The sequence below is a fragment of the Salvelinus sp. IW2-2015 genome, linkage group LG4p (assembly GCF_002910315.2).
Source record: "Salvelinus sp. IW2-2015 linkage group LG4p, ASM291031v2, whole genome shotgun sequence".
NCBI lineage: Eukaryota > Metazoa > Chordata > Actinopteri > Salmoniformes > Salmonidae > Salvelinus > Salvelinus sp. IW2-2015.
In genome coordinates, this window is record NC_036841.1 from 23155129 (window position 1) to 23177882 (window position 22754).

At 41.8% G+C, this 22754-nt stretch overlaps 1 protein-coding gene across 1 annotated transcript in view; it reads right to left on the reverse strand.

Moving 5' to 3' along the window:
* Nucleotides 1-4458: 4458 nt before the first annotated feature.
* LOC111960714 (galectin-9B) overlaps nucleotides 4459-22754 on the reverse strand; it is a 29554-nt gene continuing 11258 nt past the window's right edge. Inside the window, exons 2-8 of the mRNA XM_023982890.2 lie at nucleotides 8156-8244; nucleotides 7066-7273; nucleotides 6373-6492; nucleotides 6006-6287; nucleotides 5430-5518; nucleotides 4963-5119; nucleotides 4459-4723 (exon numbers count right to left, since the gene is read on the reverse strand). Coding sequence (XP_023838658.1) covers nucleotides 4577-4723; nucleotides 4963-5119; nucleotides 5430-5518; nucleotides 6006-6287; nucleotides 6373-6492; nucleotides 7066-7273; nucleotides 8156-8244 — 1092 coding nt within the window. The 3' untranslated portion in view covers nucleotides 4459-4576. The remainder of the gene's footprint in view (nucleotides 4724-4962; nucleotides 5120-5429; nucleotides 5519-6005; nucleotides 6288-6372; nucleotides 6493-7065; nucleotides 7274-8155; nucleotides 8245-22754) is intronic.

Here is a 22754-nt window from a genome sequence, read left to right on the forward strand (position 1 = left end):
CCATTGTGCACCACAATCAGCAGTCTCCTGATTCACCCCCCTCCCTCTAAACCCCTCATGTGCCTCTCTAAGATTAGCACAGTTTCGGTCACACGGGGCAGCACCCTTCTCAGTACACACACACATTTCACACTTTTGTTCATATCTTACGGCCTTGTACATTGTTGCATACACACACATATTTCAGGCTGTGGTCCCATGGTTAGGCTATGAGAACTGTTACTTCTGAGAACAAAGACAAATTGTCAGGCCTACATGAGTCAGTAGCTTAAACTTTAATTAATGTAAAATCCTTCTAGTTTATAGTTATTTTAGCACGCTAAGCCTAGCAAAACCCCACAAAATGCCAAGGATTCTGGCAAATCCAACTGGATGAAGAGAGCTCCCGACTCTGCACGTTCAATACGCCGTTTGGGAGGTATTCATTCAAGAGACTGCTGTTCGGTATCGCATCCGCTCCAGAGGTGTTCCAGAGGTGCCTCGCCCAGCATTTGGAAGGTGTCGTGAAAATCATGGATGACATTCTTGTCTGGGGTGATGACACCAAGCAGCACGACCGGAGACTGAGACAGCTACTAGACAGACTGAGAAGCATTAACTTGAACCTGAAAGTGCAAAATCAGAATGACAGAAATTCGCTAAATTGGACATGTGTTAAACAAAGGCCTGAAACCAGACTCCAAAAAGGTCCGAGAAAAACAAGAAATGCCAGAGCCAGAGGACAAAGCAGCACTTCAGAGGTTCATGGGAATGAAAAAAATCAAATCTAGAATCGGCTTCCTATTTCGCAATAAAGCATCCTTCACTCATGCTACCAAACATACATAACAAACTGACTATCCTACCGATCCTTGACTTCGGCGATGTCATATACAAAATAGCCTCCAACACTCTACTCAGCAAATTGGATGCAGTCTATCACAGTGCCATCCATTTTGTCACCAAAGCCCCATATACTACCCACCACTGCGACCTGTATGCTCTCAATGGCTGGACCTCGCTTCAAATTCGTCGCCAAATCCACTGGCTCCGGGTCATCTATAAGTCTTTGCTAGGTAAAGCCCCGCCTTATCTCAGCTCATTGGTCACCATAGCAGCACCCACCCGTAGCACGTCCTCCAGCAGGTATATTCCACTGGTCACCCCCAAAGCCTATTCCTCCTTTGGCCGCCTTTCCTTCCAGTTCTCTGCTGCCAATGACTGGAACTAATTTCTAAAATCACTGAAGCTGGAGACTCATATCTCCCTCATTAACTTTAAGCATTAGCTATCAGAGCAGCTCACAGATCATTGCACCTGTACATAGCCCATCTGTAAATAGCCCATCCAACTACCACATCCCCATATTGTTAATTTTTTGTTGTTGCTCCTTTCACCCCAGTATCTCTACTTGTACATTCATCTTCTGCGCATCTATCACTCCAGTGTTTAATCACTAAATTGTAATTACTTCGCCACTACGGCCTATTTATTGCCTTACGTCCCTAATCTTACTTCATTTGCACACACTGTATATAGACTTTTCTATTGTGTTATTGACTGTACGTTTGTTTATTCCATGTTTAACTGTGTTTTTTTTGTCACACAGCTTTGCTTTATCTTGGCCAGGTTGCAGTTGTAAATGAGAACTGTTCTCAACTGGCCTACCTGGTTAAATAAAGTTGAAATAAATTAAAAATTAAAAAGATAAGTTGATTTCAGTGTTTATATTGTTGCTTTCCGCTGTCTGTTTTGGTGTTGTTGGGGCTGGAGAACACACAGATGAGTAGTTTTCTTCCAGGCTGACACTTTTCACGTTCTCTTTCCACAGGATAAGGGAAGTCCATTTTGGTTTCGGAGTGTCTCTCTGGGTGTGTGGTTTCATGTGTTTTTAACAGGTGTCTCTGGTTCCTTCTGTAGATTCTCTCGTTTGGTGTTTGTACTATGTATGAGCTTGGCCGGTCATGTTTTCCAAGTACAATTGCTGGTTGCCATTTGTTGTCTTGTCTGATCCTGACTAATTTTCCTTCCTTCATCACCAAAATCTTACGTGTGCCTTGGTCAAAATAGTGTTTTTGTCTCTGTTGTCTGCTTGTGAGACGGCTCTTGACATGCTGATAGAGTCCTGGCTTTAATAATCTCTTTGATGTTGGAATCTTTGTCTTCGGCCTTCTTCCCATTAGTAGTTGTGCATGAGAGAGACCTACTCCATCCAGGGGTGTGTTTCTGTATTCAAGGAGAGCTATGTAAAGATCTCCGTTGCTGTCTTGTGCTTTTTTCAAAAGGTTCTTCACAGTCTGAACTGCTCTCTCAGCTTGGCCGTTTGACTGTGGAAATCTAGGGCTCGACGTGACATGTTTGAACTCCCAGCTGGTAGAGAACTTTGACATTTCTTGACTCACCAGCTGTCTTCCATTGTCGGAGCACAAAACATCAGGCACCCCCATGCCTTGCGAAGATCAACTTTAGTGCTGTAATGATGTGTTTACATGTTGTCCTACTGAGCTTGGAGATTTCTGGGTATTTTGAATAGTAATCCACACATAGTAGATATTCTGTGTCATTGTAGTGGAAGAGGTCCACCCAACTTTGGCTCAAACTCGCTCTGGGACTGGATGAGACATGAGCGGCTCTCTTTGGTTGTTGTTTGTGTTTGTTGCAGACTGCACATTTTGTTACAACATCTTCAATCTATTTAGCCATGCCTGTCCAGAACTGAACGTCCCTTACATTTTACGATTCCCATTCCATTTTACGATTGTGCTTCATGGATTTTTTCCATAATTTCTTCTCTCATTTTCTGAGTAACGACAAGTTTTGAACTTTTGAACAGCAGTCCTTCTGAGTATGTCAAATCCTCTTTGAAGGTCCATTAGTGCTGTATTTTCTTTGCAACTTTCCCTGTCGTGTCTGGCTAGGGTTGCACATTTTGGGGAATATTCAGAGGTGGAAACTTTCCGTGGGAATATATGGGAATTAACAGGAATATTGGTGAATTAACGGAAATATGCAAATTAATATTAATACCATTAAATGTAGATGTTTTTTGCATTGGATATGTTTACCATATCATATGGAGACAGAAACATTTTACCTTGTCATAAGTAGACATAATTGCAAATTATTAAATCCTTCCAATAGAAACAAAAATGTACTTGAATTTTTTTAACCTTTAATTAAATGAGTTGACTATTCCCATGGGATGATTTCACTGAACAACAAAAGAAAGGGATTATTGAATGATCCCCAATGATCCATCGCATCTCCCAAAAACGTTTTCAACATATCTGTAAAATGATAGTCTAGAAACTAAAGCTTAGGTTGACTTCCTCTCAGGCTTCCATGTATTGGCATTGGATGGCATTGTCTCCTTCAATCTGTGCAATGTCTACTCAGGAGTTTCAGGCTGCTTTACCACTCTCTCCCAAAATACATCATCCAGGAGGATCCTCTTGATGGGGCTGTCCATATCGGCAGACTGTGATATGGCCATTTCTTGGAGACTCCTTCCCCTCCAGGAGACTGTCAAACATGATGACAACCACCCCAACGGGTGTTGCTGGGCAGCTTCAATGTGGTGCTCTTATTCTTCTCACTTTGCTTGGTGAGGTAGATTTCTGCTATAACTTGATGACCCTTCACATACCTAACCATTTCCTTGGTTCTCTTGTAGAGTGTATCCATTGTTTTCAGTGCCATGATGTCCTTGAGGAGCAGATTCAATGCATGAGCAGCACAGCCAATGGGTGTGATGTGAGGGTAGGACTCCTAGACTTTAGACCAAGCAGCCTTCATGTTCGCAGCATTGTCTGTCACAAGTACAAATATCTTCTGTGGTCCAAGGTCATTGATGACTGCCTTCAGCTCATTTGCAATGTAGTGACCGGTGTGTCTGTTGTCCCTTGTGTCTGTACTCTTGTAGAATACTGGTTGAGGGGTGGAGATGATGTAGTTAATTATTCCTTGCCCACGAACATTCTACCACCCATCAGAGATGATTGCAATACAGTCTGCTTTCTCTGATTTTCTTGACCTTCACTTGAACTCTGTTGAACTCTGCATCCAGAAAATGAGTAGATAAAGCATGTCTGTCAATCAGCCTACACCACGGTGCACACACATTGTTACTATGACAACTAGCGTAGCCATGTCAGCAAATCACTGCTGTCTGAACACATACTGCAGTTCACTTTGTGAACAAGGGTTTTGGCATAGCCAGTCTCACACTTAATACTGTAACTTAATGTTATAAAAAAATAGTCTAGAGACCCCTGGTGATGAACTAGGCTCAGGGTACTTCTCATGAGAGATAACGTCAGGTCTGGCATTCTATCACACAATGTGATATCTAATGGCTTTCTACCTCGATTTATAACAAACAGGAACATATTTCTCATCCTTGAATTCAATGGCAAGGCACTCACTAATAATACATGTGCAAATGGGGGAGTCTAATAGGCACTGCTAGCAGTAAGGAAACAAAGTGAATGTCATTTTTATTGCAGCAAGAACAGATCAAACAAATATATGTGGTGGTTTGGGTCAGAGGTGACACAAAATTAAACAAGTGGCTGAGTCACAGTTGTGACCCACAGCCCTAAACCATCACGGAGGTCAAACTGAGGTCTCCATCCACCTCCAGGACGTTGACCTGCTGGAGGAGGGTGTGGCGGTGTTTGTAGGTGCTCGTCTGATTCCCGTTGACCACTATCTTGTAGCACTGAGCCTCACAGGAAATAGACAGCTGAAAATACAGCCTTATTAGTACTCAGTCTCTGATATAGAGAGAGAAACAGTCCGGAATCTTTAAAGTGGATCATCTCTCTAATCAGACTCATGCCAGTCTGAGTGACTAAACCATCAAGGAACTCTGTATAAGGAAAGGGCTTGAGTGGCATGCTTGGTGCTGAAACAATAAATAATTATTCATCCTTGAAACTAAGAAGGTGTACAAGCTGCTTCGTATTCATGGTGGGTAGTTACCGTGAAGGCCTGGCCCCTGTGGAAGGGCATTCCACCAGAGCGCTCCTCCTTTCCCCATTGGTCCCTCAGCTTGCTGTTGCGTACCACTAGGGTCTCGTCAAATCGGGGGTTGTAGTGCAGCACTATCTCAGAGTTGCAGAGTAGGTTAACATTAAACCTATTGTCAAGGAGAAAAGGATAAGATCAGTGTTGTGGAGAAACCATGACAGGAGAACTGCTATAGTTGCCCCCTCCAGGATGTTTTGTGAGCCTACCTCTTTCTAAGCCAAGGGGTCATTGACACACACTTTCAATAACATGCAAATGAGGTGAACTAGAATTGCTAAAGTTCTTCTATACTTTTTTTTCTAAGGGGAACAACATTAAAAGATATCAAATCATAGTATAATTGTGCTTATAACTCCAGGGGAAGTGAATGTCTCACTGTGGTTCCCCTTTACTGTAAAGACAATAAGGCAGGATCAGACCTATTGGCATTGGGTTTAACCACTCCCTGGATGTTGATGGTGCGTCCAGGGTGGAGTCCACCATTGATCATGTTCTTGTATGGAACAGCCTGGATGAAAATTGAAGATTTGAATAAATCACTCATTATGACCAACAGACATTGATGTGATACAGTAAGTAGAAGGTCATTTACAAAGAATGGTGGCTGGACATATGGAGGAGGAGCCTGTGAGGAGCAACAGGAGAGAGGGATCTTGACAGCATGTTGATTAATGTACTACACTTTCCTGTAAACAGGTTACTGTATATTTACTGTAGAAATCTGCCTAAAGACAATGACAGGGGTTATACTCACATAATGATAGTCACTGTACTGAATGAGGAAGTAGATCACTCTAAACTAAATATGAACTTTAGTGATCTTAAAATTCCCCATCACAGGCAATATCAGTAGTACTGAACATAAAACCAACATATAGAGACTGAAAGACAATGAAAGGAATACAAATCACAGATCTGCCCCCAAAAAATTATTAATCCGATAACCAAGAAGTGGTTGGTCAATAAAGTATCATTATTGATACAGATGAACTTACTGGACATTCTGGTTGCGTGGGAAATCCCGGTTGAGCGGGAAATCCAGGGTGAGAAGGGAATCCCGGGTGAGAAGGGAATCCCGGTTGCGGCGGAAATCCTGGTTGCGGCGGAAATCCTGGTTGCGCCGGAAATCCCGGTTGCGCCGGAAATCCCGGATAAGAAGGGAATCCAGGTTGTGCCGGAAATCCCAGTTGCGCCGGAAATCCCGGTTGCGCCGGAAATCCCGGATAAGAAGGGAGTCCAGGTTGTGCCGGAAATCCTGGCTGTGCAGGAAAGGTGGGCTAAAAGAGATGAAATCACTTTAAAATCAGTTGAACTACCTTCAAATTCTCTGTACATCTAATTAATGTGTTAGGTACTACTCACTGCAGGGTTCTGGAAGGCGATGGAGGTCACCTCCACTTTTCCCTCGACTGAGATGGTGTCCACTGCGTCAAACGGAATACGGTGCTTAAAGGTCATGAAATGGTTCCCATTCGCATTCAACTGAAGGCAGAGAACAGAGAACGACAATGAGCAGTCATTATGGACCTGAGGACAGTGAGTATTCCAAGTTAACCCATGAATTGAAATCCATTTTAACTCCTTAACAGATTAGCATAAATTGAGTCACACTGTAAAATAGATCAAAAGAGAATAAAGATAGAATAACATAACATACAATTTCAAGAAAACAAGAGTGAACCACCATGTTAGATCATGAGTCACTGACTTCATTAAAATCATGGGGGAGCTCTGTAAGCATAATCTTTTACAATCATTCACACAGACGGAAAAGGTTATTGTGTAGTCGGAATGTACAGATGTAGGATCTTAATCTGATCACTCCTTTGATCACCTGATCACCTCYTATTCAAGGTTTTAAAAGAATTTTAAAGTTTGTAATTTCCCTATTAAAAATGTCAGACTTGATTTGTCCTCACGAAAAATGTATTAACCCAATTAATTATAATCCACATAATAATTCACATTTCTTGTTGCTGCAGGATTATTTTGGTTTAAATTAAGATCCTACATCTCTATACTCCATATACTATAGTATGGGAGGGTTTGGGTGACCTGGAAGCCGTCCCTCTGGACGGTGATCACGAGGCTGAAGTCAGAGCCATGCTGAAAGGGGGAATGCTGCTTCCGCTCCTCTGTCCCCCATCTGGACTGCTGCAAGGTGTTGGCCACCACATATCCAGGGTGACTGTCATATCGTGGGTTCAAGTGAAGGGCAATGTCCGCCCCTGCCCTAGAACCACACTGCAAATTCACATGGAACCTGAGCGAGAGAGAGAGAGACCGAGAGAGAGAGACCGAGAGAGAGAGAGAGAGAGAGAGAGGGGGCGAGGGAGAGCATGTGGTTCCAGAGATGTTAATAACCTCTATGGGATTGGTGTCCCCCCACGGGATGGTTGAGCTAACGTGTGCTAATGTGATTAGCATGACGTTGTAAGTAACAAGAACATTTCCCAGGACATAGACATGTCTTATATGGGTAGAAAGCTTAAATTCTTGTTCATCTAACTGCACTGTCCAATTTACAGTAGCTATTACAGTGAAAAAATACCATGCTATTGTTTGAGGAGAGTGCACAGTTATGTACTTGAAAATGTATCAATTGACCAATTAAGCACATGTGGGCAGACTTGATACAACATTTTGAACAGTAATGCAATGGTTCATTGGATCAGTCTAAAACTTTGCATATCCACTGCTGCCATCTAGTGGCCAAAATCTAAAATTGCACCTAGACTCCTAAGTTATTTATTGGCCTTTCTCTTCAAAGATGATGGAACAAAAAAGAGAAAACGCATGTTTTTTTCATTGTATTATCTTTTACCAGATCTAATGTGTTATATTCRCCTATATTAAATYCACATTTCCACAATCTRTAAAGTGTTTCCTTTCAAATGGTATCAAGAATATGCATATGCTTGCTTCAGGTCCTGAGCTACAGGCAGTTAGATTTGGGTATGTCATTTTAGGTGAAAATTGAAAAAAAGGGTCTGATCGTTTTAAACAGTTCTCCAAACAAGTTTTAAATCTGCACAAAAAATGTGCAGTATGCATTATCTGGACTAGAACGCAACCCCTGAATCTCTGGAAGACAAAGAATGAGGAAATGTGTTAACAAAGTTTATATCGGTGAGTGGTGACCCACCTGTCTGCCCCATGGTGAAGTTTCCCAGTAATAGTGATCGTCTTCCCCTCCTGCAGCCCACCTTGGATAGTGCCGGTGAAAGGGAGTCTCTGCGACAGATATTAAACAGAATCATTGATGATAAACTGAATAGAATAAATCAATTAAAAGAGCTATTACAGTGCATCCAGACCCCTTGCCTTTTTCCACATTTTGTTACGTTACAGCCTTATTCTAAAATGGATTCAATTAAATATTTTCCTCATCACTCTACACACAACACCCCATAATGAATAAGTGAAAACAGGTTTTAAGAAATGCTTGCAAATGTATTAAAAATACACAACAGAAATACCTTATTTACATAAGTGTTCAGACCTTTTGCTATGAGACTCGAAATTAAGCTCAGGTGCATCCTGTTTCCATTGAGATGTGTTTCTACAAGTCCACCTGTGGCAAATTCAATTGATTGAACATGATTTGTAAAAGCACACAACTGTCTATATAAGTTCCGACAGTTGACAGTGCATGTCAGAGCAAAAACCAAGCCATGAGGTCGAAGGAATTGTCCGTAGAGCTCCGAGACAGGATTGTGCCGAGGCACAGATCTGGGGAAGGGTCCCAAAACATTACTGCAGCATTGAGGGTCCCCAAGAACACAGTGGCCTCCATCATTCTTAAAATGGAAGAAGTTTGGAACCACCAAGACTCCTAGAGCTGGCCGCCCAGCCAAACTGAGCAATCGAGGGAGAAGGGCCTTGGTCAGGGAGGTAACCAAAAACCCAATGGTCACTCTGACAGAGCTTGACAGTACCTCTGTGGAGATGGGAGAACCTACCAGAAGGACAACCATCTCTGCAGCACCACCAATCAGGCCTTTATGGTAGAGTGGCCAGACGGAAGCCACTCCTCAGTAAAAAAGYCACGTCAGCTTGCTTGGAGTTTGCCAAAAGGCACCTAAAAAGGACTCTCAGACCATGAGAAACAAGATTCTCTGGTCTGATGAAGCCAAGATTGAACTCTTTGGCCTGAGCGTCATGCCAAGCGTCATGTCTGGAGGAAACCTGGTACCATCCTTACGGTGAAGCATGGTGGTGGCAGCCTCATGCTGTGGGGATGTTTTCAGTGGCAGGGACTGGGAGACTAGTCAAGATCGAAGGAAAGATGAACGGCGCAAAGTACAGAGAGATCGTGGCGGAGATCTTTGTAGGCTATACTCGGCCTTGTCTCAGGATGGTAAGTTGGTGGTTGAAGATATCCCTCTAGTGGTGTGGGGGCTGTGCTTTGGCAAAGTGGGTGGGGTTATATCCTTCCTGTTTGGCCCTGTCCGGGGGTATCATCGGATGGGGCCACAGTGTCTCCTGATCCCTCCTGTCTCAGCCTCCAGTATTTATGCTGCAGTAGTTTGTGTGTCAGGGGGCTAGGGTCAGTTTGTTATATCTGGAGTACTTCTTCTTATCCGGTGTCCTGTGTGAATTTTAGAATTCTCTCTCTAATTCTCTCTCTCTTTCTTTCTCTCTTTCTTTCTCACTCGGAGGACCTAAGCCCTAGGACCATGCCTCAGGACTACCTGGCCTGATGACTCCTTGCTGTCCCCAGTCCCCCTGGCCATGCTGCTGCTCCAGTTTCAACTGTTCTGCCTGCGGCTATGGAACCCTGACCTGTTCACCGGACATGCTACCTGTCCCAGACCTGCTGTTTTCAACTCTCTAGAGACCGCAGGAGCAGTAGAGATACTCTTAATGATCGGCTATGAAAAGCCAACTGACATTTACTACTCTGCTGACTTGCTGCACCCTCGACAACTACTGTGATTATTATTATTTGACCATGCTGGTCATTTATGAACATCTTGGCCATGTTCTGTTATAATCTCCACCCGGCACAGCCAGAAGAGAACTGGCCACCCCTCATAGCCTGGTTCCTCTCTAGGTGGAGTTTTTCCTAGCCACCGTGCTTCTACACTTGCATTGCTTGCTGTTTGGGGTTTTAGGCTGGGTTTCTGTACAGCACTTTGAGATATCAGCTGATGTAAGAAGGGCTATATAAATACATTTTATTTTATTTGATCATTGATGAAAGCCTGCTCCAGAGCACTCAGGACCTCAGACTGGGGTGACGGTTCACCTTCTAACAGGACAATGACCCTAAGCACACAGCCAAGACAATGCAGGAGTGGCTTCGGGACTAGTCTCTGAATGTCCTTGAGTGGCCCAGCCAGAGCCCGGACTTGAACTCGATCTAACATCTCTAGAGAGACCTGAAAATAGCTGTGCAGCGACGCTCCCCATCCAACTTGACAGAGCTTGAGAGGCTTTGCAAAGAAGAATGGGGGAAACTCAAGGCTGTAATCGCCGCCGAAGGTGCTTCAACAAAGTACTGAGTAAAGGGTCTGAATACTTATCTAATTTTTTTGCAAAAATGTCTGAACCTGTTTTTGCTTCATCATGAGGGATTGTATGTAGATTGCTGGGAAAAAACAACAATTGAATCAATCTTAGGATAAGGCTGTAATGTAACAAAATTAGGAAAAAGTAAAGGGGTATCAATACTGTATGTAGGCTAGAGGCCATTGACTCTTTCCTCTTTACTACATCCCTTACTACTACCTGTATTGATAATTATTAGTATTTTTGGGGGGGTGATTTAAATATTGACTGGGTCTCATCAAGCTGCCCACTCAGGAAAAAACATCAAACTGTAAACAGTGCCTGCAACCTGGATCAGGTTGTCAGTCAACCTACCAGGGTAGTTACAAACAGCACAGGAATTAAATGATCAACATGTATTGATCACATTTTTTACTAACGCTGCAGATATTTGCTTTAAAGCAGTATCCAAATCCATGTGATGTAGTGATCACAATATAATAGCCATATCTAGGAAAACTAAAGTTCCAAAGGCTGGGCCTAATATAGTGTATAKGAGGTCYTACAATAAGTTTTGTAGTGATTCATATGTTGATGATGTAAAGAATATTTGCTGGTTTGTGGTGTCTAATGAGGAGCAACCAGATGCTGCACTTGACGCATTTATGAAACTACTTATTCCAGTTATTAATAAACACGCACCCATTATGAAAATGACTAAAAGCTGTTCAATCCCCTTGGATTGATGAGGAATTTAAAAATTGTAAGGTTGAGAGGGATGAGGCAAACGGTATGGCAATTAAGTCTGACAGCCCAACTGATTTGCAAACATACTGCAAATGAAGAAATCACGTGACTAAACTAAATAAACTACACTATGAAACAAAGATAAATTATATAATGAATGATAGTAAAAAGCTTTGGGGAACCTTAAATGAAATTTTGGGGAAAATATCCAACTCCGCTCCTTCATTTATTGAATCAGATGGCTCATTCATCACAAAGCTCACTGATATTGCCAACTACTTTAATGACTTTTTCATTGGCAAGATCAGCAAACTTAGGGATGACATCCCAGCAACAAATGCTGACACTACACATCCAAGTATATCAGACCAAATTATGAAAGACAAGAATTGTACTTTTGAATTCCGTAAAGTCAGTGTGGAAGAGGTGAAAATATTATTGTTTTCTATCAACAATGACAAGCCACCATGGTCTGACAATCTAGATGGAAAATTACTGAGGATAATAGCAGACGATACTGCCACTCGTATTTGCCACATCTTCAATTTAAGCCTACTAGAGAGTGTGTGCCCTCAAGCCTGGAGGGAAGGTAAAGTCATTCCGCTACCCAAGAATAGTAAAGTCCCCTTTACTGGCTCAAATAGCCGACGAATCAGCCTGTTACCAACCCTTAGTCAACTTCTGGAAAAAATAGTGTTTGACCAGATACAATGCTATTTTACAGTAAAAAAATTGACAACAGAATTTCAGCGTGCTTATAGGGAAGGACACTCAAGCATAGCACTTACACAAATGACTGATGATTGGCTGAGAGAAATTGATGATAAAATGATGGTGGGGGCTGTCTTGTTAGACTTCAGTGCAGCTTTTAACATTATTGATCATAGTCTACTGCTGAAAAAACATATGTGTTATGGCTTTACACCCCCTGCTATAATGATATTATAATTATAATGTCTATTACTAAATCTTGTAATAAATAATGTGGAAAATGAGCAAGTTGAGATGACCAAACTGCTTGGAGTAACACTAGATTGTAAACTGCAATGGTCAAAACATATTGAGGCAGTAGTAGCTAAGATGGGGAGAAATCTGTCCATGATAAAGCGCTGCTCTGCATTCTTAACAACACTATCAACAAGGCAGGTCCTACAGGCCCTAGTTTTGTCGCACCTTGACTACTGTTCAGTCGTGTAGTCAGGTGCCACAAAAAAAGGACTTAGGAAAATTGTAATTGGCTCAGAACAGGGCAGCAGAGCTSGCCTTTGGATGTACACAGAGAGCTAATATTAATAATATGCATGTCAATCTCTCCTGGCTGAAAGTGGAGGTATTGACATGTTGAATGCACCGAGCTGTCTGTCTAAACTACTGGCACACAGCTCGGACACCCATCATATCTCTTCCAGCCATACGACTGGCCACAAGAAGGTCTCTTCACAGTCCCCAAGTCCAGAACAGACTCAAACAAGGTCCGAATGTCCACTGACTACCCTTCTATATTGCAACACCTTTATTTTCTCCATTTTCATCTCACCCGTTTTTCTACATTAAAATTTTTCAAAATGTAAAATTTCAATAGCTCTTTGGTCATGTGACCTAGTGACCTCAAACAAGGCTCAGAATGTCCACTGACTATACCTTCATATCGACAACTCTGATTTCATATCATGCTATTAGACTTAAATATGTAAGCTTTCCAGACCTTCGTTTCACATGGGTGTTAAAAAAATTGGAACAAATGTTCCAGCCTTGCAATACTATCTTTCACATGGACACTGAAAAGATCCGCAATGGCTGTATGTGGAATGGATCAAGGACAGGAGAGGTGTTCAAACAGAGGTGCACTTCTTATGGCTGCAATCCCGGTAACGGGATGATATGACAACAGCCAGTGAAAGTGCAGGGCGCCAATTCAAAACAACAGAAATCTCATAATTAAAATTCTCAGACAGACATGTGTCTTATCCATTTTAAAGGTAATCTTGTTGTTAATCACACCAAAGTGTCCGATTTCAAATATGCTTTTCTGCGAAAGCACTACAAACATTATGTTAGGTCACACCAAACCACAATAAGCACAGCCATTTTTCCAGCGAAAGATAGCAGTCACAAAAAGCACAAATAAAGATAAAATGAATCACTAACCTTTGATGATCTTCATCTGATGACACTCATAGGACTTCATGTTACACAATACATGTATGTTTTGTTTGATAAAGTTCATATTTATATAAAAAAATCGGAGTTTACATTGGCGCGTTACATTCACTAGTTCCAAACATCCATGATAGTGCATAGCCACATCGTTTCAACAGAATATCATCATAAATGTAGATGATAATACAAGTTATACACATGGAATTATAGATATACCTCTCCTTAATACAACCGCTCTGTCAGATTTCAAAAAAACTTTACGGAAAAAGCAAACCATGCAATAATCTGAAGACGGAGCTCAGAACAATTGTCAAATTAGCCGCCATGTTGGAGTCAACAGAAACCAGAAATTACATGATAAATATTCCCTTACCTTTGATGATCTTCATCAGAATGCACTCCCAGGAATCCCAGGTCCACAATAAATGCTTGATTTGTTCGATAATGTCCGTTATTTATGTCCAATTAGCTACTTTGGTTAGTGCGTTTGGTAAACAATTCCAAAGTACAAAGCGGTTCACTAAAACGTGACGAAATGTCCAAATGTTCCGTAACAGTCGCAGAAAACATGTCAAACGATGTATTGAATCAATCTTTAGAATGTTGTTAAAATATATCTTGAATAACGTTCCAACCGGAGAATTACTTGACTTCAGATGAGCGATGGAACGGAGCTGCCTCTCATGTGAGCCGCGTGGTCAAAGAATGTTCACCTCATGGCAGTGGTGACTCATTCCTGTCTCCTTCGGCCCCCCTTCCCAGTATAGTCATCAGACAAAGTTCTACAGACTGTTGACATCTAGTGGAAGCCGTAGGAAGTGAATCTCATTCATATCTCGCTGTGATTTCAATGGGATCTTGGTTGAAACTCGACCAGCCTCAGAATTTCCACTTCTGTTTGGATTTTTTCTCAGGTTTGTGCCTGCCATATGAGTTCTGTCTTCACAGACATAATTCAAACAGTTTTGAAACTTCAGAGTGTTTTCTATCCAATACCAATAATAATATGATATATTAGTAACCTGGGACTGAGGAGCAGGCCGTTTACTTTGGGCACCTTTTCATCCAAGCTACTCAATACTGCCCCTGCAGCCATAAGAAGTTAAAGGAAGGCACACAGGTCAGCCTCATGAAAACCACTGTTTCATATGCTCTTTTTAATCACAGTAATAGGCAGTGATTTGTCAGTCAGAGTGACATTGATAAGGTGAAGGAATCCTTTTCATAGCATCACTTTCATTTACTGTACATTAAGACAAATCCTTCTACGTTGAGTATTAGAACGCAGTTTACATAACCTGATAATGACTAGATATTTGAGTGCATTCACACAAGCCACTGCAGACAACTTACAAAACTGCAATACTGCATTTGAGGTTAATTTTCAGATGAAAATAGTTTGATGCATGGCCTACTTTTCTAACTGGAAAAATACATTCCTACGTCTTTTGTAAGTAAAATCCTTTTTCCAAAATTGATTTAGGTACATTTTTGTGAAGAGGTATGAGGGCTGTGATATGGGTCATTTAATAGTAAATAATTTAAGGGATCAATACATTTCTTATATTGCTTCCCAGTATCTGCATGAACCATCAGGCCAAGTGTTTTTGGTTGACCCTGCTGGACAGAAAGAGGAGGAGGAATCGGAACACACTGCATTCAAATTCAGGTCTTAAGTTATTCCATTGTACTGGATCTAATACATATTAGCATTTTAACCTACATTCATAAGTGTAATAATTTTTTATGACATACTGTGAAAAACTCTTGGCTGCTGGCTCTGTCACTTTTCAGACATGCGCAGAGCAGACTGAGAGGGGAAGGGTAGCTCTTGACTTGAACCACAGGGGTTCTCTGTAAAGAGAGAGTAATCCCAAAGGCACAGACACACCCCTTGACTTTCAGTTGGCACCGTTGACCTGTATGTATTCTCTCCTGATTGGCTCTGTGGTGCACAGAGGTATGAGGAGAGACATCCTCCTTTGTATTTATGGGAACAAATATTTCCTAACACTTTGGATCCTATTCTTGGACAGTTAGAAGACACAATGCATCAATGCAACAAAAAAAATAATACTAATTACTGTTCATGAGTAACCTCAACCTAGTAGGTCTGTGGGTGTTTGGGCCAATAAAGTGCCAACTCAATTCTACCAGTGACGAGACTCTCATGCCCCTATGAACGGGGACACAGGGCAATAGTTTTTCATCTAAACCAGCCCTTTTTTACTGGAGTATACTAACCAGCTCTTTTCTTGACACATAGTAGCAGTTTACAGAATAAGAAGTCAAGAAGATCAAAAAGTAGATTGTTGTAAGGGTGTATTATGTCCTGTGCTGGCCCCATTGTCATATCCATTCTGGATTCTGAGTGGTAAAATCATAGCTGAAAAATGCCTCTATGTATGTGTATACATTTTCCGCCAAGACAGAACTGCCAAAGGGGGTGGAGTTGCAATCTACTGCAGAGTTCTGCCATGCTATCCAGGTCGGTGCCCAAACAGTTCGAGCTTCGACTTTTAAAAATCCACCTTTCCAGAAATAAGTCTCTCACTGATGCCGCTTGTTACAGACCCCACTCAGCCCCRTGGACACCATATGTGAATTGATTGCCCCTCATTTATCTTCAGAATTTGTACTGTTAGGAGACCTAAACTGGGATATGCTTAACACCCCGGCCGTCCTACAATCTCAGCTAGATGCTCTCAATCTCACCCAAATTATCATGGAACCTACCAGGTACAACCCCAAATCTGTAAACTCGGGTACCCTCATAGACATCATCCTGACCAACCTGCCCTCTAAATACACCTCTGCTGTCTTCAACCAGGATCTCAGCGATCACTGCCTCATTCCCTGCGTCCGTAATGGGTCAGCGGTCAAACGACCACCCCTCATCAGAGTCAAACGCTCCCTAAAACACTTCAGCGAGCAGGCCTTTCTAATTGACCTGGCACGGGTATCCTGGAAAGATACTGACCTCATTCCGTCAGTTGAGGATGCCTGGTTATTCTTTAAAAGTGCTTTCCTCACCATCTTAAATAAGCATGCCCCATTCAAACAAATTAGAACCAGTAACAGATATAGCCCTTGGTTCATTCCAGACCTGACTGCCCTTGACCAGCACAAAAACATCCTGTGGCGTACTGCATTAGCATCGAATAGCCCCCGCGATATGCAACTTTTCAGGGAAGTTAGGAACTTATCGGCAGACTCAACAGCTTTGGTTTCTCAAATGACTGCCTCGCCTGGTTCACCAACTACTTCTCAGATAGAGTTCAGTGTGTCAAATCGGAGGGCCTGTTGTCCGGACCTCTGGCAGTCTATGGGGGTGCCACAGGGTTCAATTCTCGGGTCGACTCTTTTCTCTGTATACATCAATGATGTCTGCGTAGAAGTGGATCAGAGAATCACCAGACGCAAGAGAGACAACACCATTCGCAATACTTCTGGCCCTTCTTTGGACACTGTGTTAACTAACCATACAACTCTCCAACTGTGGCCTCCACCTGCTCTTAAATGCAAGTAAAACTAAATGCATGCTCTTCAACTGATCGCTGCCCGCACCTGCCCGCCCGCCTAGCATCACTACTCTGGACGGTTCTGACTTAGAATATGTGGACAACTACAAATACCTAGGTGTCTGGCTAGACTGTAAACTCTCCTTCCAGACTCATATTAAGCATCTCCAATCCAAAATTAAATCTAGAACAGGCTTCCTATTTCGCAACAAAGCATCCTTCACTCATGCTGCCAAACATACCCTCGTAAAACTGACTATCCTACCGATCCCTGACTTCGGCAATGTCATTTACAAAATAGCCTCCAACACTCTACTCAGCAAATTGGATGCGGTCTATCACAGTGCCATTCGTTTCGTAACCAAAGCCCCATATACTACCCACCACTGCGACCTGTATGCTCTCGTTGGCTGGCCCTCGCTTCATGTTCGTTGCCAAACCCACTGGCTCCCGGTCATCTGTAAGTCCTTGCTAGGTAAAGCCCTACTTTATCTCAGCTCACTGGTCACCATAGCAGCACCCACCCTTAGCACGCGCTCCAGCAGGTATATTTCACTGGTCACCCCCAAAGCCAATTCCTCATTTGGCCACCTTTCCTTCCAGTTCTCTGCTGCCAATGACTGGAACAAATTGCAAAAATCACTGAAGCTGGAGACTCATATCTCCCTCACTATCTTTAAGCATCAGCTATCAGAGCAGCTTACAGATCATTGCACCTGTACATAGCCCATCTGTAAATAGCCCATCCAACTACCACATCCCCATATTATTTATTTATTTTCTTTTTTGCTCCTTTGCACCCCAGTATCTCTACTTGTACATTCATCATCTGCACACCTATCACTCCAGTGTTTAATCACTAAATTGTAATTACTTCGCCACTACGGCCTGTTTATTACCATACCTCCCTAATCTTACTTCATTTGCACACACTGTATATATACTTTTCTATTGTGTTATTGACTGTACGTTTGTTTATTCCATGTGTAATTCTGTGTTGTTGTTTGTGTCACACTGCTTTGCTTTATCTTGGCCAGGTCGCAGTTGTAAAAGAGAACTAGTTCTCAACTGGCCGACCTGGTTAAATAAAATATATAAGAAGTAAAAAAATACTGAATGTCGTTCTACGTGTAGTGTTGGTACGTGGAATATTCCTCAACTGCATATTGCAAATAGAAGTATTATGTTCAACAACTGACATTTTCAGATATTATTTTGACAAACACACTTTGGTGCTTACAATTCATTCTCTATTGTCATAGATTTGGTGGGCACTCATCTGTGATCTTTGTGATATGACTTTCTTTAAGCACGTACTGATGAAACTGTCACTTAATATTTTTTTCTTAAAGTCTACAAACGCTCTACATTTATTCACTCTGTGATAGGGTTGGATCCTATATGCTACTTTTATTATTGTCCTGTAAATGGTTCAGTGCCTATAATTTAGACTGTGTGTGTAGAATGGGGCATAAAGGAAATTACCTCTACTAAATTACTACTAGATTATAGTGATAAGGAAAACAGCATACAAATTTGTCTTGTGCATTTGCCTATAACTAATCAGAATTCCATTGTTTACATAAAAAAAGAGAATACTTCAAAATGAGGAGATCCTGCCACGGAAAAGACGACTGGGTGGACATAAAGTGGAAAGAGGGTAAATAATTCACACCATGCAGCAGGACACCTTCAGCTGCTGGGTCTTTGTAATGCAGGTTTGATAGTTATATTTTCAATAATGAATGGTTAGCTGTTATGTGACAATTAGGTCAAAAGCTCCATTTTATTTTTTGGTGTAGATGGCCAAGGAAGTTGCACAGAACTTCCCCAACATCCCCTCCCAAATTCATATGGAACCTTCAAAAGCAACTGCGAAAAGAAATGTCTGAGGATATACTAAAAATGTCTGGTATGTAATGACATTTAATTCAAAGTAAATGTAAATTCTTTATTTTCATGTAGTTGTGTGGGACAGCCATATGTTCAGTTCATGCCTATGATTTCAGAGTTCAACAAAGCCAACAACTCAGTGGTGGGCCGTCAGGGCCAGCAAGGCCTTCTCTGCTGGCCTAAACATCAGAATATATATATTTTTTAAATATATTTTCCCACAAATATGTATTAAATTATTCCCCAGAGTAAGAATTATACTCTTCATTTCATAGCTTTCCTCTTGGTTGCACTGCTTCCAGCCCCAGGTTGAGATTTGGAGGGCTGGTCTTTATGTTAGATCTTTTATCCAATCATATTCAGCCATCATGTGTTGCCAGGGGTCTAAAATCTGCCCTCAGGCCTTCAGAATCAACAGTGCGGGCGCTTGTAGCTTAAAGTGAATGGAAATGAAAATTTAGTGTCAACCAATCAGCTTTAGAGTTGGCTATTGTACGCTTGCTGGCTGGCTCCAGTGTTACACAGGAGCCAGCTAGCAGGCGTAGTGCGTGCACGTCTTTTGATTGGATTACCAATATTGAGAAGCAGGTCCTATGGGCAGGTCTATGCASATCCTCAGAACTAGGAAACTGAATTTGATAAACGAATTAATTTGCGTACGACTAAGCTGTTTTTTCAACCCACAATGGCGGAAGGAGGAGAAGATATCGATTTGGTCGAGGATATAATTATAACGCCATTCTCAAGACGAACTTTTCAAGAAAAGTTAGACGTTGTAAGGAGAGGTCGCCCGACGCCGACGCTACAAAGCCTGTCACAGGCGGGAAAAGTTTTGGCCAGAACAAGAGAGGAGAACTGTTAAGGTTTAGAAGCACAAATTTGACCTCAGGAACGTTCCTAAGGTCTGTGCAAAGCCTAAATTGACGTGTGGCATTAACCCTTACAGTAAAAGGGTTTTACATCAAACAGTTTACAATGACATCTCACCCCATAGGAACACATTGCCTGCACCCCTAAATTCAACCTGAAGCCTATGTGGGTTATGAATGTCTTATGAACCTGTCTTCAATGACAATCCATCAAGCCACTATGAGGTCTACCTGTGTTGATTCTAAGCTTCCTGGAGCAACCGGAAGTGATAAATCACCCTAAAAGTGTTTTGCCATACCCAACCAGCAGTTTGTGATATATATGCATTCACCTGTGTAAATCAGTATTTCTTCCTATTGATCCAAACCGTGGATTACTAAGGGTATATAGTTTAGAAGAGGTCAGAGACATGATATCAGACTTTGTGTCCTCCTTCTCAGGTCAATAGAACTTAGAGCGTATTGAAAGCATCCTTCAAGATACGAAGTTTCTGTATAGCTTCCTGGACCAACCCGAGTCTTAGATTCGGGGTGTCTAGATGTGCTGATTTCGAAGGCTGTTTAAAAATCAATACTTCATAACATTAAATTGTGTGTGTAAAATAGGTCAAAAGGCACTTCAATTTAATGCTAATCCTATTAAATGTTCGTCCCTAAAAATAGATCTGACAAGAAAAAGCTCTCTCTCACATCACACACACACACCAAGGGAAGTAGAAAAAGTATGGCTGCTTACACGACACGAGCCTAAGGTCTTAGGGGGGATCCAGACTTCCTACCCTGCTCGGAGCGATCTATCAGCTACCGGTATACTACTCGCCCAAATCAATGGGTGCTGGCCCGAGTCTGATTTATGGAGTGCAATTTCAAAAATATTTCTGTTTTTTTCTTCTGAAAATATTTTATGTTTTTTCTTCTCTGTACATGGCCTGAGTGAATGGAGGTTTTAAAAAATATTCTATAGTCCAAACTTTTCAATGCACCTGGATATTCTTTTTTTGGGGGTTACCAGGCGTCATTTTTCAAAGGTGTGAAATTGCTTTTAGGGGGCATCCAGAGTGTCACATGACCGGTGAGGTAACTATTCTTGTTCTTCTTGTAACTTTCCGGTAGGCTAGAAGCTTTCCGGTGTTTTGCTGCTCGACACAGGTCGACGCAGGTATTGCACTTGATTTATCGTTATCGTAACCGTAGTGTCGAGCCAAGTGGAAATACGAAAGCTTTCTAGCTATTTCGCACTGCCGGTAATTTGAACACAAGAACGTTCTAGTGAAAGGTGCTTACACTCAGAGCCTTGTATTTACATCAGCCACCTAGCCTTATTACGGTTAACGTTTTGGTAATTTTGGTTGGCCAACAAAATGTAAGACTACAATGACTGCATACGTTTCCCCAAATGTTATACGAAAAAAAGTTTTGTTATTGATGGACAATGGCAAGGCTGCCATTGTATTTTCAGTTATTTCTGTTCAATAAAAATGGTTTAACGTTTATTTTTAAAGAATACATGGAAACTACAACCGAATAAAACACCATTAACCATCATGCATGCTTACATTCATTCTATCCTGAAAAAGTCTGTTCAGAAAAATCTTAAACAGTACATATAGGCATAAAACCACAATGTTTTAAATAGGGATTAAATAAAGACAATATATATATATAACCTCTTATGGTTAAATGGTTAAAAAAAGACAAAATATCTACATATTCATAACGTAAAATAAATATACAGGCGATCGCGTCTATGGTTGTTGCAACGGCTTGTGTGTCGCCTACTGGTTAAATTCGTGTCTTTTCGCAACAATTAAGTAGCACAGAAATCGTGTATTTTCAAACGAATTGAACCACCCCAAAAATGCACAAAAACGCACGAAATCTGCTGAAATACATTTTGTACATATATGCGCGAATTGAATGTGAGGCTGGGCTGGCTATGCACATCGACTAAATTAGTACTGACTCAAGGAGCCTCAAAGCTTAAAGAATGCAAGGTCTTCTTTGCCAACCTCAATGGCCTTGCAGCATTTTTCTCACGATCCCCTACGCGCACGCACTGCTGGATGACATCTGCAAGCGTCGTCTTCCTAAGGTTGCACCAACGAGGTGGCAATATACATCTAGATTGGTCAATGCAGTCTTTGAAAAGAGAGTTGCCCTAAAGGAGCTGTTTAACCACTTACTGGAACATCATGATGACCATGACGGGGATACTGTGCTTATGGCTGATGGATTTAATGCACGTTTGGATGATTTTGAGTTTTGTTTTTTGCTTGAAAACATTCAATGGGATTTTTTATTATTCGGATGTGCTTTTGGAATTCTACAGAAACAAACTTTGGATGTACAATTCTGCCTGACAAGGGTGAACGAGTTTTGTGACACAATTGAGCGAGAGAGGTGCAGGTTCAGTCAAATCTACGATGACCCAGCGCACGCAGAGGCCCAGCACAAGGAGACCCTCGCACATACTATCAACAACTCCCACGCAATATTCTGGACAACATTCTTTGCCAGATACGAAACAGGTTTCAAGACCACGAAAAATGAATGTTTCTCTCCCTCCTGGACCCCGGCACTTTCAGACCTACCGGAAAAAATTACCGCAACCAGCCTTCTCCACGCTTACAGAGAGTCACGGAACACTGTTCGACCTATCCAAGCTAAAAACAGAACTGACTGTAATGTATGCTATGACTGATTTTGAAGGGAAAAGTCCCTCTGATCTCCTTGATTTCCTTAAGCAGAAAAATCTGAATGAGGACATGGGGCAACTTTACACATTGGCATGTGTGACAGTGACTATCCCTGTGTCCACGGCTTCTGTCGAGCGGTCATTCTCGGCCTTAAAGCGAATCAAAACGTATTCCAGAAATGCTACTGGACAGACTCGGCTTTCAGCATTAGCCTCCATGTCGATAGAAAAGGACTTATTGGTGAAACTAAAACGCACAGATAGACTGTACAACAGAGTCATTGAAGTCTTCTTGAGGAAAGAAAGGAGGAAGGATTTTGTGTTCAAATAAGTCTTTGGTGAGTAGGCATACAATGCATGCACAAT